Below are 15,997 nucleotides of genomic sequence, written 5' to 3' on the forward strand. Positions count from 1 at the left end.
TAAAATGTAAATGTAAGGACTTTCAACTGGAATCTTGTAAATAAATTAAAATATCATTTGGGGACAGGCTCAGCCCATCCCTTCCACGGCAGTATTAATCGGGAATACTTTGTCTCGATTTTTTCAATCACGTATGCTGTTCTCATTTTTTCAGCTTCGTATTTCGTGTTCAGCCTAAATGTAACAGCACATCACTTGCATATTATTTGCATAAATTGTAAATATATTCATTCTCGTACGCACAATTCGACGCATGTATCGCGAGTGTAAAAGACAATTATACACCTTGTGGTAGTTCCCTGTAAAGATTGGCCCATTCATGGTTGTGGAATTTCCACTGCTGGCTATGAGTCATCAGCAGATATGAGCACCATCCTTGTTTCAGCAAGGAGACACTTTAATGTGTCATTTTAGTCAAAAAATTATTAAAATGTGAAATAAATACTCCCTCGTATGGCTGAAGTTCATGTAGAGCCACAAGTACAATTTTACATTGTGGTGGAGCCAGATAATTGCATCAGGAATAGTGGAGTGTTTTGCTGTGACGAGGCCTCCTTTGTATTTGTGAAACAAAACTGACCCGACACTTATAAAAAAAGATGATAGATGATAAGTGGGTTATCACCTGATTAAATAAAGGTGAGAAATAAATCATATTTTAGAAATGTACAAAATGTACATATTCTTTGGGTCTTTCTGTAAAGCCACTTAGAAAAATAATAAATAAAAATATCACGACGTTTCGATCGCAACACAAGCAATCGTCATCAGGTAAAAAATATAGCGGGAGAGCTGCTGAGGCAGGATGTTATAAAGGTTTGAGATGGGTCTAGCCCAAGGGTCATAAGCGAAGTGGGCGGGGCTAGAGATTAAATTTGCATGTCAATGTAAGATGGGTGAGCTGGGCTCAGAGGTCGCAACCGGGTACCCGATATCCGTACCCTACCCATACCCGGCTACCCGTACCCGGCCAGGTACGGGTACAGGTACCCGTTTGCGACCCTGGTGCAGCCAGGGTACGGGTACGGATAGGCCGCGAGTCACTGGTGAGTAACCGTTTGTCACTCATTTCGGGTAGGGTAGGGAACGGGTACCCGTACCCGGCCGGGTACGGGTACCCATTTGCGACCCTGGTGCGGCCGGGTACGGGTAAGGAATCAAAACCCGTTTGCGACCTCTGGCTGGGCTACCTCCACGACGACGAAGCTGTGGAGGTGGCCATTGTATTGTGAGAGAATACTTGTTCCCAAGGGCCCCGGGGGAAGGCCGCCTGTTATTTGAGGTATGGCCTGACGTGGCTCCCGAGGCGGTTTGGGATGACCCAATTGGCGAGGGGTACACCCTCGGCCTGGCCACAGGGCTGGCTCAACACGGTGGTGGGGGACGACATAAATGAGTATGGTTTGATATTCTTAGGTTTTTTTCGGTAAAGTCATGTAGGTAAAAAATTATTAAAATTAATAAAAGTAAAATAAAAATCAGTGAAATAAAAATTAAATAAAAATCTGTGATTTTTATTTTATTTTTATTTTACTTTTATTAATTTTAATAAATTTTTACCTACGTGACTTTACCGAAAGAACCTAAGAATATGAATCACTGCAGTCACGAAAGCTTCAAATCTAGTATGGGTTGAGCCAGAGAGGGGGACCGTGGAACCCCAGGAAGGTGACGGCCGAAGTGGACGAAGGGGAGGCCTGCGAGGGGGTGGTGGGAGCGAAGAGGGCTGTGCACCGACAAGTGTGCAGGAACACTTCATCAACTGGGCTCACAAAGGAGCAGAGGGGCCTGTCCTGGTTGGCGGTGCGGGACAGATTGGGGACGAGGAGCTTCATGTTTTCCCGCCAAATGGCACGCTCCCCCAAATGCCCGAGGGGCTGCGGCACAGATGAGGAAGCGGTGCACATCATGGTGAAGTGGCCCTTCGCACAGGAGGTGTGGAGACGGAGCGGTCCGCTGTTGTCCCGGTTTTACCCGGCGCAGGTGTCAATGCGGGACATTATGTGGGGAGTCTTAAGGGGGATGGGGGAGGGGACGACAGAGATCGGGCGTGGGCCATAATAGGTGCGACGAAGGAGGCCTTGTGGGGGGCGCGAAGAAAGGAGCTGGATGGGTCTCCTGTGACGCCTTTGGGGGGGTGTTACTGGGCGAGCAGGCTGCTGGACAGGGTGATGGGAGTGGACCGGGTTGCGCTGGGATACAAGGCCGCGGGTATGAAGTGGAAGTGGCCCCTACCCGGGGTGGGGTAGGGAGGGGTCGGGGGTATGGGAAGGGACGGGGGGGGGACATGCGTGATCTTGCCGGCCTGCTGAGTGGTGCGGGCGAAGGATGTCCGTGTTCGGTCGAGGGAAGGCGATGTGGTGAAGCATTGCGTGGGTAAATGGTGTTGGGGACGGTGGTTGTGGGGGTGCGGGGCGGTGGGCGTTGCGGTTGCAGGGTTTTTGCTTTGTATATGGGGGGGGGGGGGGGTGCCCACGGATGTGACGGAGATCGGAATGGGCCCGTCGTAGTGTCCGGGATGGAGTGCTGTTTCTTGTGTTTTCTTGGGTTCTCTTTGTATCCGCTGAGAAATTTATAAAAACCCTTTAAATTGAAATTGAGAGAATACTTGTGTTGCGATCGAAACGTCGTGATTTTGTATTTATAATTTTTCTATCTACGTGGCTTTACCGAAATACCCAAAGAATATGAATTCCTGCAGTCACGAAAGCTTTAAGTCAAAATGTACATACTTTATATTACATAACTAATGACATAGAACTGCCTAAATCCACACATTCCCATATACCCAAATGGGTAACACTATAGCAAAGCTACGACCTTCAATCCAACTCTAACCCTATCAGCCGCGTGACTCAATGGTAACAGCGTGTGATGCCTGGTCAAAAGGTCTCAAATTCAAAGTCTCGCCTCGGTTTGACGAGGCTCATGATCATCCCTCTCGGGTAAATAAAATGAATACTGGCCTGGCTGTGCAGAGCCACGCCTTACAAGGCCTAATTGGGACTAAACAGGTCCTACCTTGAAGTCAAGCGTGGTTGTCCTAGTGATACTTGTCTCTGTCATGGAAATATATCATTTCTAACCCAGGCGGCTTGTGATTGTCAACCGAGATGAGTGCAACTCCATGTTCAATTGAGTAAGCAGACACACTGACCTCCGCTAACACCCAATCTTAACCTCCAGTCTCATTAGGAATCTTTCTCAGGCCCACTTAGACCTGGTCTTGCCTGTTCAGGCCTAACTGGGCCCGATCAGGATGTTGCTGGACCCGTTAAACTCCAGTTCTGGCACCTTCAATGCACGATCCTCGAACTAAACGGATCTGATTGGGGTTTCGTTAGGCACTTCTTGTTCCCAAAGAGGCCTAATAATATCTGGTCCAAACCAGTTCAGATCTAGTCCGTATTTGGTCATGATATCGTGGGACCAGTTCAGGCCTAATCATGCCGAGCAATTCCTGGCGATGCCTCTCCAGGTCTAATATGGCTCAGTCAGGGTCCAGTTGGGTCCGCTAAGGTCTGCCTCAAGCCTGCTCGGCCCCTGCGCGAGTTTAGATAGCGGCGAGGCCGGCCTCCGTGCGGCTCGTCACGAGCCTTCCGAGCGTCTGCCACGTGCCGCTGGTCGGGTCGAACATCTCCGTGCTGTCGAGCGTCACGGGGGGCGCCGTCCCCCACAAGGAGCCCTCTGCGCCTGGCAACGCCATGGAGGAGAAGAGCCCACCCCCCGGGGGGGCTATGCGGCCCCCCGTCACGTACAGGCGGCCCCCGACGGCCACCGCGGCGCAACCGGCACGGGCGCAGGGCATGGGCGGGGCTTCCTGCCAACATTCCTGGTGGCCACATGGAGGTGGGGGAGGCAGCAACAAGGAAGGGGAAGAGAGGGGAAGGCAGAGGAGGAATCGGATTATTGGTTGATCCAACAAGGCGAACTGCTGAAATTAACTCATCACGGTCTGACTTATAGCTCTTGTTGTAATGCATTCAGCTCATTGTTCACGGGCTCTGGTTCATCTCATCACCATCTGGTTTTCAGTTTCTCCATTGTTACGCAGTCAACACATTGCTCTTAATAATAATGAACTCTTGATAGAGCGACCTTTGCGCCGGAGGCATCTTAGAAAGATTTATACGCCAAAGCGACTTACAAAACCTCTCATCTCAAACACTTGAAAGGGCACCCCCAGTGGCAGCTGGCCCTGTGCAGCACTAGGTGACTCAGTGCCTAGCCTGTGAGCAGGCATTAGTCTGCGAGTAGGCAGAGATGACTGCTATGGGTAATCTATTTAGAGTAATTTGTGTGCAAATTTTTACTATTATGCTGACACACAATGGCCTGCTCTTGCAAATTACGTCAGGGGATCTTATGGTTAGTACACCCACAGTAATAACCAGAGCGCACAAAGTAATAACCAGGGTGGCCTGCCAGATTCGAACCGTAAACCTCTGCAACAAGCGGAGATCACGCTACTAATGGGTCATGTTCTGCGACTTTCTAGTGCACCTCGGTGACGTTGCTGCATTGACATTGTATGGGACAGACATCGCAGTGACATCAATAAATAGTTGTTATAATGCTGTGATTGAGACTGAGTTTGAAGTATTGTTTCTCTTGGGAAAGGTTTTAAACTTAAAGGGGAATTCCCATGACACACAGCCTAGGTGTGCAGTTACTAGAGAAGATCCACTGTGTTTCTTGGTTTGTCTTCTCTTTTATATATATACCAACAAGAAAAATCATGAACCAAATATTCAAATTATCAGTCACTCGGGAACCTCTTCATCACTATGAGAACCTCATTTGCCAGTAAAAATATGATAATTGGTTCTTTACCCTTCTATCTGGCAACAAAACTGACACCTTTTTACAAGGAGTCATGTTTGCATAGACCGCAATACCTGCAGTCATAATACAAACAAAAGAACATAACTCTGATAATGTGCACTGGCCTTGAAGTTGATTGGTCCACACCCGAGACAGCTTTCCTTAGAGCCTAGTCTCATATGGGTTGGACCAGATGACGCCAAAAGGCGCACAACTCAAGGACAATGCACCATCAGAGTATGAGAGCTCGGGGCAAGCATCTACACTATGAGAACCTCATTTGCCAGTAAAAATATGATAATTGGTTCTTTACCCTTCTATCTGGCAACAAAACTGACACCTTTTTACAAGGAGTCATGTTTGCATAGACCGCAATACCTGCAGTCATAATACAAACAAAAGAACATAACTCTGATAATGTGCACTGGCCTTGAAGTTGATTGGTCCACACCCGAGACAGCTTTCCTTAGAGCCTAGTCTCATATGGGTTGGACCAGATGACGCCAAAAGGCGCACAACTCAAGGACAATGCACCATCAGAGTATGAGAGCTCGGGGCAAGCATCTACACTATGAGAACCTCATTTGCCAGTAAAAATATGATAATTGGTTCTTTACCCTTCTATCTGGCAACAAAACTGACACCTTTTTACAAGGAGTCATGTTTGCATAGACCGCAATACCTGCAGTCATAATACAAACAAAAGAACATAACTCTGATAATGTGCACTGGCCTTGAAGTTGATTGGTCCACACCCGAGACAGCTTTCCTTAGAGCCTAGTCTCATATGGGTTGGACCAGATGACGCCAAAAGGCGCACAACTCAAGGACAATGCACCATCAGAGTATGAGAGCTCGGGGCAAGCATCTACACTATGAGAACCTCAATTGCCAGTAAAAATATGATAATTGGTTCTTTACCCTTCTATCTGGCAACAAAACTGACACCTTTTTACAAGGAGTCATGTTTGCATAGACCGCAATACCTGCAGTCATAATACAAACAAAAGAACATAACTCTGATAATGTGCACTGGCCTTGAAGTTGATTGGTCCACACCCGAGACAGCTTTCCTTAGAGCCTAGTCTCATATGGGTTGGACCAGATGACGCCAAAAGGCGCACAACTCAAGGACAATGCACCATCAGAGTATGAGAGCTCGGGGCAAGCATCTACACTATGAGAACCTCATTTGCCAGTATAAATATGATAATTGGTTCTTTACCCTTCTATCTGGCAACAAAACTGACACCTTTTTACAAGGAGTCATGTTTGCATAGACCGCAATACCTGCAGTCATAATACAAACAAAAGAACATAACTCTGATAATGTGCACTGGCCTTGAAGTTGATTGGTCCACACCCGAGACAGCTTTCCTTAGAGCCTAGTCTCATATGGGTTGGACCAGATGACGCCAACAGGCGCACAACTCAAGGACAATGCACCATCAGAGTATGAGAGCTCGGGGCAAGCATCTACACTATGAGAACCTCATTTGCCAGTAAAAATATGATAATTGGTTCTTTACCCTTCTATCTGGCAACAAAACTGACACCTTTTTACAAGGAGTCATGTTTGCATAGACCGCAATACCTGCAGTCATAATACAAACAAAAGAACATAACTCTGATAATGTGCACTGGCCTTGAAGTTGATTGGTCCACACCCGAGACAGCTTTCCTTAGAGCCTAGTCTCATATGGGTTGGACCAGATGACGCCAAAAGGCGCACAACTCAAGGACAATGCACCATCAGAGTATGAGAGCTCGGGGCAAGCATCTACACTATGAGAACCTCATTTGCCAGTAAAAATATGATAATTGGTTCTTTACCCTTCTATCTATATCGCTCTTTTTTCAGAAGCAACCCGGCCACAGATGATAGCTCAACGAAGTGGCTTATCATTTGAAAATGTATACCAGTCAAATACTCCATGCGACCACGGGGAGACTTGCCTCATCGGGCGAGTACACCTCCACGGAGTCGAGGGCGCCCAGCGCGTCGTCCCAGCCTCCGAGCGCGTAGATGCGACCGCCCAGTGCGCACAGCGCCACGTGGGAGCGCGCGCGCTGCAGCGCAGGCAGCCACGTCCAGCGCTGCCTCCGCGGATCGAACGACGCCGTTGACGAGAGCTCCGAGCTGCCCACGCCCAGCCCGCCCGCCACGTAGATCAGGCCTGGCAAGCGCGCCGGCAGCGGCAGTGGAGAGAGAAGCAGAAGCAGAAGCAAGCGGATACGAGGAGAGAAGGAGATGTTAAAGGGAGAAGAAAGACATGCAGAGAAGGGAGATATGGGGTAGAATAAAGAGAGGCAAGGAGATAAGGGAGATATAGGAAGCAGGGAGATATGGGGATTAAGGAGGGATACATGCGGAGAAGAGAGACAGTGAAAAGGGAGACGCAATGTGAAATCAGACAAGGAGAAGGGAGACATTGGGGAAAAAAGGAGATATTTTAAAGGAGGCACAGGGAAAACGATGGAGACACAGAGGAAAAAGAAGATATAGGGACGAGGGAGACATCGGCAGGAGGGAGACATCGGGAGAAGGGAGACAGGGAAGGGAAGCATATGTAGAAGCGATATGAGAAACAGGGAGTTGGGAGGCATACAGATACACCGACACATTCAGAGACATGGAGACACAGTGACATGGTTGTATATTTTATGAGCAAACGCAAATTGTATTCCTCCGCTAAGCAGAAAAACGTAAAGAAAAAATTATATTGGGGTAACAAGCGCATTAGATACAGGACACAGAGGCATTGACTGGGGGGCGGGGGGCAGTGGTGCTGCCTGCAGAGAAAATGGAACGAACCGTCCATGTGGCAGCAACCAAAGCTGTGACGAGGAGGTTCCATGCTGTCCAGAGCCACCCAGCGATTCTCGGCCGCATCATAACGCTCCACCGATGAGCCTATGTCGGCACCCACCCAGCCTCCTACAGCAGCATCAGCAGCACAGGCCAGGCAGTGAAACCCACTGGGAAATTCAGCCTCCTAGATAATGAGACTCAATCAAGACTCGGATCCATAGATTGTCTTAAGAGAGACTGCGATCATAAACCCCAGTCTCAATCGAGACTTTTATTCCAAACACGATCTAAATTAATCCTTTCCTATTCCGGTAACTTACACGTACATCTTTCGATTTAAAGCTTTCGTGACTGCAGGGATTCATATTCTTGATTCTTTCGGTAAAGTCACGTAGAAGGCAAATAATATTGTTTTTTTTTATTATCATTTCCCTTCTACGTGACTTTACCGAAAGAACCAAAGATATTACATGTACATCATCAGTTTTTCTTCAGATTCCGTTCCGATGACGCACACATACAGAAAAGGCCATATCGGAAGGGCGTGTGGCACAGATTGGCACAAGCTATCACAGGGTGCGGGTCGTGTCGCTACAGTTCTCTGTGGCGAGTACAATGTCTATAAAAACAGCGGCGTCATGCCTCTAAATAAAATGTATGCTAACCGCTTGCGGACCCAGGACCCACCCTGCAACTTGCGCTCGTCTCGGAATGGGACGTCTGCAAGTTGCAAGCGTTAAGTGGCGACTCTTACAAAGACTCCGACCCAGAATCTCAATCTCAATCAATACTCAAATCCTGAAACCCATTCTCGATGGCTCTCCATGAAGACAAAAACCGCACACCATGTTTCCTGGAGCCAACAACACTCAATCAAGATTCTGATCCTGAAGCTCAGTGTCAATCATAACTGTTCCGCCAAAACCCAGAGTATTGCAACTCTACAGTAAGTGCTTACCCATGACGTAAATGGCTCCATTGCAGACACAGGCTCCAAAGCTGCATCGAGGGGAGAGCATGGATGCTACGGGAGCCCACTGCCGACACACGGGGTCAAACCTCTCCACAAATGCGAAGATCATTGATTCGCTCTCTCCTGAAACAAGATCATCACACAAGACAATTGAGGTGCCCTTGCCAGTCCCAAAACTCAGGCTCATGGATCAGATTACAAGACTAAACTGATGCGATCCCCAAATAACCAAGACACTGATTTTGAGAACAGGTGTGAAATACACTGATCCTAAAACCCAGATTTAATAAAGACTCTGAATCTTGAATGCAGTCCCCATAGATAATCTGATGCAAAAAAAGTCTCAATTAAGACTCTAATCTTAAAACCCATCCTCAATCAATACTTTGATCCTGAAACCCAGTCTCAATCAACACTCTTATCATGGAATTGAAGCTCAATCAAGATTCTGATCAGAAAACCCAGTCCCCAGGAGCCGATTTTGTAAACTAACCTCCAATTGCGTAAATGAATCCATCGAGCGTGACCACACAGTGACCACTCCGGGCCTGGTGGAGAGATGGTTCCAATGTCCAGTAGAGTGAGATGGTGTCCATACGCTCCACACAGCTCAGAGCGCGGCTGTCTCCCCATCGACCCCCCTGCTGCCTTGTGTATCCTCCTAGGGGTGGCAGGGGGAGGTGGGGAAAAGAGGGGGAGCTATGACCATGCACCATGGGCTCCGTTGTACAGTACCCGTTAATGTTTTTTATTTCATATATTATTATAGACATAGGTTAACCAGACAGACTTACAAACGTCGCTTTCAGGTTTCAATATAAAACCTGGTCAATGTAAAAAAAAAACTCTGTACCTGAAACCAGTTGGGTGTCAAATCAATGATTTTGATCCTCATACCCAGTCTCTCTGAGTCTCAGACTCTGATGCTGAAACTCAGGTTCCTGGAACCGGGTCTGAATCAACAGACTCTGATCCTGAAACCCAATGTCAATCAAAGATCGAGTCGTGAATCCTGGTCTCCCGAATCCCGAGTCTCACCGATGACGTAGAGGTATTTGCGAGCTTTTCTCCGCGGCTTGGCTCTACGAGAAAAGTCAGAGGTGGAGACGGCGGTTGGTCGGGAGGACTTGCTCAGTCGAGGGACCTGGTACTCATCCAGCAAAACCTGCAGGGCCACTCGAACGCTGAGATCTTCAATGGCTGAGACACAAGCACATGAGAAGGCCGATTGTTTGCGGGACGACGGAACACAGCTCTCATCTTGCGTTGTTTTGTTTTTCTGAATTGAGCTGCATGGGACTCATGATTATTTTGTGCAGAAATCTTGGCTAAATTTATACTGCTAGAGAACCATGCTTCACAAGCTCATAGGCTAATAGACCTGAATATAATTATATTTTAACATTGCGAAATACAGCCTTGTCCAATATTTATTTAAAATCTTATTTTGTATATGTGTACCTAGTAGGATGCATGTATTATTTCACTCATGAGACATGAATTAATCATGGGCATGAGAAAAGAACATTTATCATTTATGCAAATTATACACTTACATTTAAGCTAATAGAACTGTACAAAAACATTATTTTAAGGAATAGAAATGAGATGGTCCGAATGAGAAAAAATACAATAAGATATTGAATCGAACTATGACCAGAATCGTAACAGTTACACTCGAGAATACAATTTCGCTTTATAAACAATATAAATGTGACATCTCAGTTCGCCACACATAAACAGTGGCCATATGGATTTAAAGCTTTCGTGACTGCAGGGATTCATCTTCTTGGTTCTTTCAGTAAAGTCACGTAGAAGGGAAATAATAAAATGTTTTATTTTTATTATTTTATTATTTCCCTTCTACGTGACTTTACCGAAAGAACCAAGAAGTAGTGGCTATATGTATTACATATAAAGAGAAACAGTCATCAGCAAAGAAAAACAGGAATGTCTTGAGCTTGAACTTGAACAGGAGGTTGTCAGCACCAATGGCTGGGGGAAGGGAGTTCATGAAATTACCATGGGGTGGATTAATCCTTGCATATCGAGTATCTAGGCTACGTGCCGCAACTAACGTCCACCTTCCAACACCATCGCTGCCAGCACCACCCCCTCACCGTCGATGGTGGAGGTGACGGTGGTGGGCGGGATCAGTGGGAGCCGCACGGCTTTGATGATGTGGAGGAGGTGGAGGCGGCGCGAGGCCGGAGCGTGCAGCAACCAGCGCATCGCCGCTGTCAGCACCTGCTCCTCACGCTCCACGCGCAGCTCCTCGCTGCCCAGGGCATTCAGCACCAGGGCTGGGGGGAGCGACAAGAACTCCGCCTCCTGTTGGCAGCAGCAGAGACACTCATTACTCTTGACGTATGAACGAACTCTTTTCGCACCGTATGTAGCCAACCGTGCTAATTGGAGGTGTGACAATGACTGATTGAGTGGCGACAATAACTCATCGCTACATGTCCATTATGAACCCTGTGAGCAACCGGACAGCAGGCCCAGGAACCTGACCTCAGACACAGGAACGAAGTTGTCATAGAAGAACTGGCAGGCATGGGCCTCCAGGTCGGGACAGGAGATGGCGGTGGCGAACATCATCACCCCCAGGCAGTTCTCAGCCGATATGTGCTCCCGCAGGAAGTCACTGCAGATCCTAACGACGCCAGCCAGGCTAAGCATGTCGGCAGCTATGGCGACGTCCTGGACGTTTGATTCGGACAACTTGAGAGAGCCTGGGGGATGGATAGGGACAGAGACAGGTTGTTTCAAAAAGATGGAGAGACAGAACGAAATACAGACACATTCATTGATATACAAAACTAGACAGATATAAACAATAGAAAAAAGTATAGACACAACCAAACACAAGGAAACATCCATGGGTATGTGTTGCTATGACTCATAACGAATTCGTAATGAATTGCAATCATAGTATAATTGTAATTTCAGCAAAGCTGCTGTCATTTTCATTATAATTTAGCCTACGGCTGATCGGCTGCCAGTTAAAATCACAGTCACGAGATGACTCACCCCATCACTATCAGGATTATCATTTCTCCGACTAAATGAGTAGCACTAAACATGTGGATTCCAACTCTAGCTCGAGGCTTGAATTCAAATCATCTCTCCCTGGGGTCGCACTCATCTCAATCGACAGCCTCATATCGGCAATATAAATTCCATACTCCCATGGCGGCGAACAATTTTTCCATGGAAAAACCACAGATGACTTCCCAAAAATTGTTGCCACTCATTTTATCAACCTTGAAGGGATGATGGTACTCGTGATGATGCTGCTACTAATGACGAAGCTAATGGTGATAAGGAAAATACTAATTTACATTTATTTGTAAGGCGCCTTGATGATGATCATGGAAGATGATGGTGTTACAAGATAGTGTTACAAGACTATGAAAAAGGGTAATTTTCCAAAATGTCGCCCACTATATATATTTTTTTATTTCAAGGTCACACTCTTATGAACGAATGTGTTCATTGTTTTTGTAAATTGTGCTTATGCACCACTGCAAACACTGTATCATAAAATAATTTGTTTAGTTTACAAGGCAATAACGTTATTTCAAGCTTCACCCTTGTTAGTGATCATCACCCACTCACCTGTGTACACGTAGTTCAGCAAAATCTCAAAGGTCTCCGCATCAATGCCTCCTATTTGAACCAAAGGCTCGGACTGGACCACCTTGCTTGCTTTGTCGGAGTCACCATCTACTTTTACGTGACTCCCACTGTCAACACCACCACCGTCGTCAACACCACCACCGTCGTCACCACCACCGTCGTCACCACCACCGTCGTCACCACCACCGTCGTCACCACCACCGTCGTCACAACCGCCGTCGACAGCGCCATCAGCCGCGACCCCACCAGTTGCTGTGACAACGGACAACGGTCCGGCGAACATAGCTTGAAAGTAGGGGCTCGCCGCCGCCAAAACAGCCGAATGGGCGCAAAACTGCGTTCCGCCCACAGAAAGGCGGGCGTCGCACAGCGTGGCGTCCTTGCGGAGGGCGTTGAGTGACCGCAGCAGGCGCACCGCGTGCGTCTCGTCCTGATAGCAGCGCTGATCGGTGGTGGCCCCTCCTGGGTGAAGGGTTGAGGAAGGAGCCGCTTCCGAGTCCGGGGTAGAATCCGGCGTGGAACCGGGGACGACGTCCGGGTCGAAGGTCGAGCGCGAATAGTTGGGAGTAGCCATTTTTTGGGTGGCGGTTTTGTTGGGTTTTTTGTCGATTTAATTTTAGTTTTGAAGTAAATTTGTTGCATGTATTCTCATAATAGCATTTTTAATACAATAAAATTAATTTTATCAGGTTTTTCAACTTTATTTTTTTTCATAAAATGGTCTTCAGTACTTTGATCATGTTAAAATATGTTATTACTTCCGAGAAACCTGAAATACAAACACAAAAACACTTTTTTAACAGTTTATACCTCATGAATTTGTTTCTTGACTTAAAGCTTTCGCGACTGCAGGAATGTATATTCTTGGGTCTTTCGGTAAAGTCACGTAAATAGGTTCAAAGACGCGACTTGACCGAAAGACCCAAGAATATGAATGTTTCTCTCGAGGAATACATAATAGTTATGTCAAACATTGACCCTGCAATCTCTTAGATACTAAGTTTAGGTTCTGGAGTTGGGTGTCTGTCTGAATGTATTACAATGGCCGTTAGGTCCATAATGGCCATGTCAGGCTTAAGAATGGCATACTATTGGCAAACAACTGAGAGCCTGGGTAAAATCTGTGGGTCTGGGTGTCTCAAAGATTTATAATGGTCAATTTGGGGACACAATTACCCCTTGTCGAATGGCACATTCGGGCCAAATCAGCACAAAACCCCCACAGTATGGGTGGGTTTCCACTGGCTATTTGGTGTGCCGAGCTGGAACCAAAACGTGATATAATGGCCTCACGAGGCATCTGAACCTGGCCAAGGGGCAACAGAGCGGGTGGAGCCAATGCATTGTGTATAATGTAGCCATCAACACGCGCCCCTTCGACTCCTCCGTTGCATGTGATGGCGCCACCAGCAGGGCTCAGCTCCTGCAGTGGAAAACAACCTGGCGGCGCCGCCCCGGGCTGGCTCGACGTGGCCCCGGCACGGCTCGATTGTGCAGTGGGAAAAAGAGGCGCAGTACAAGCCAACAGTCACAGGTCTTGGGTTAAAGCCACCGGGGTTTGTGTCTCTGTCTCACGATGGTTGGATAGCCTTGCGCCAACAATCACCGATGTCCTGGGTTTAAGCCCCTGGAACTAGGTGTCTTTCTCAATGCGTTGATAATGGCCATGTAAGTATTACAATCACACTGAGCCAGCAACCTCTGGGGGTGGGCGGTGGGGATTTGGGGGTGGTGGGGGGCTGATGGGGGTGGTGGGGGGTGGGGGCTGGTGGGGGGGGGGAGCCGGTGAGGAGCCGGTGGGGGAGGGGGTCGGTGGGGAGCCGGTGAGGGGGTGGTGGGGGGCTCGTGGAGGGGGGGGGGGGTGGGGGGCTCGTGGAGGGGGGGGGGGTGGGGGGCCCGTGGAGGGGGGGGGGTGGGGGGCCGTGGAGGGTGGGCCGTGGGGGGGGGGTGGGGGGCCGTGGGGGGGGGGGGTGGGGGCCGTGGGGGGGGGGGCCGTGGAAGGGGGGTGGGGCCGTGGGGGCGGGCCCGTAGGGGGGGGAGATCTTTGTCTTAACGCCGTCAAGACCGTCACAGCGCAGTTAACCAGCACGTCCCTTCATGTACACGACCCCCCCACCCACCCACCCCAACACACTGAGCTCAGCGCGTTCAGAAGTTGCCGTGACAGAGAGTTGCGGAGACAACCAACGAGCAGGCCGAGGGAGTGGAGGGAGTGCACGGGCCCGCGCTGGGGACCCAACCCGGACCTCGCCAGCGCCCTTCCGCAGGATTAAACAGCCAGGCTGGAAGTAGTTGACCGCCGTGTAACAAGCACCGCAATACATTGTGGGGGGTTTTGTTTGTTGTTACGTTGAAAGCAATGGCAACGTCATACGCCGGCTCGGCCCCAAGCGGCGGGTGTGGGGCTGAGGGGGACCTGTCAACCATTTTTCTCGCAGGGAGATTAATGCAAGCGGGGAGGCTTCGTCAAGGCCTACTCAATGCCCGACTCGCTGTAAATAATCTCTGTAACTAACTTCACTCGCAGTGCAATTAAAGTTTTTTTCAATGCTTTCCCATCGTTATCAGAACTTAACAGGTGGCTATGCAAAAAAAATGATGTAATCGCCAATGTACAATATCCCCGCCCTTACCTTGATCGATGTTGTTTCTCGGCATCACAGGCGGGCCGCTCTGATGGTGGACGGGGGGTGGGGAGCTGCTCTCTCGCCAGGGGCGCCCCCAGCGGCAGCAGCAGCGCGCTGCAGCTGGGGGCGCCCCCAGCGGCAGCAGCAGCGCGCTGCAGCTGGACTCCCATTGAATATCGCCTGACGAAGCTGGTTGCGATCGCACGCGAAACGTCGTACTCGAATTGTAAATGTGTGCGGGGTTAACTCTGCAACCCACCGGTTGTGTTAATTATATTAGCCATATTCTTAGGTTTTTTTTGGTAAAGTCACGTAGGTAAAACATTAAAATTAATAAAAGTAAAATAAAATAAAAATCACGTTTCGGAGGCAACACAAGCTTCCGAAACGTCGTGATTTTTATTTTATTTTACTTTTATTAATTTTAATGTTTTACCTACGTGACTTTACCGAAAATACCTAAGAATATGAATCCTTGCAGTCACGAAAGCTTCAAATCTAGAATATATTAGCCATCACCACCGCCTTTCATAATACAGGTGTTTTTGGGGTTAGATCGTGTAAATATATCAATGTATAATCTGAGTATGATGTTTCACCTGTAATTACAACTAGCCGTTGTGGCTTGGCTCTCCAACACACCGGTGTGCTGTACTAGTGATAAATTGGCATGTTCTGTTCACGCGACAAACCTTACCGATTGGCTGTGTCAGTGGTGGCGGGTTTAAAGACACGTTTATATTTAGGTGATCTAACCAAAATTTGTTTTATGGATATTGGTCGCGAAAGCCTACGTGTTAAACTGACTCCAGTTTCTTGTGCAAAATAGGCAATTAATTTTGAAAGACTTGAAAATTAACAATATATGTTTCACTATAGTATTACGTATGACAGCAATGTGATCAGCAGATGAATTTTCAATGTCGAGGTCTGCTAGCCTCGACGAGAGGGCTTCAGGCACAAGTTAAAATAGTTTTGATATTCCTTCTCTGAAGGAGCACATACTTCAGTGGTTAACTGCTGTATATATCCATAGTTTGGGTTGCATGACCACAGTCGCACTACTGTGGCTTGTCTTTATTTTTCCACTTATGAAGGATATTTTTACACGGCCTGTTT

The 15,997-nt window shown here is 48.0% G+C and overlaps 1 protein-coding gene across 1 annotated transcript; it reads right to left on the reverse strand.

Moving 5' to 3' along the window:
* Positions 1–128: 128 nt before the first annotated feature.
* IPP (intracisternal A particle-promoted polypeptide) lies at positions 129–14,964 on the reverse strand. The gene is made up of 10 exons (XM_061558113.1): positions 14,885–14,964; positions 12,231–13,020; positions 11,124–11,344; positions 10,730–10,940; positions 9,648–9,809; positions 9,103–9,270; positions 8,595–8,732; positions 7,640–7,762; positions 6,781–7,001; positions 129–3,832 (listed from the first exon to the last, which is right to left on the reverse strand). The coding sequence occupies exons 2-10, from the start codon at positions 12,823–12,825 to the stop codon at positions 3,554–3,556; spliced, it is 2,118 nt and encodes a 705-aa protein (XP_061414097.1). The 5' UTR covers positions 12,826–13,020; positions 14,885–14,964; the 3' UTR covers positions 129–3,553.
* Between the last annotated feature and the right edge of the window lie 1,033 nt (positions 14,965–15,997).

Source organism: Lethenteron reissneri, chromosome 24 (genome assembly GCF_015708825.2).
Source record: "Lethenteron reissneri isolate LAM-NWPU_2019-01 chromosome 24, ASM1570882v1, whole genome shotgun sequence".
NCBI lineage: Eukaryota > Metazoa > Chordata > Hyperoartia > Petromyzontiformes > Petromyzontidae > Lethenteron > Lethenteron reissneri.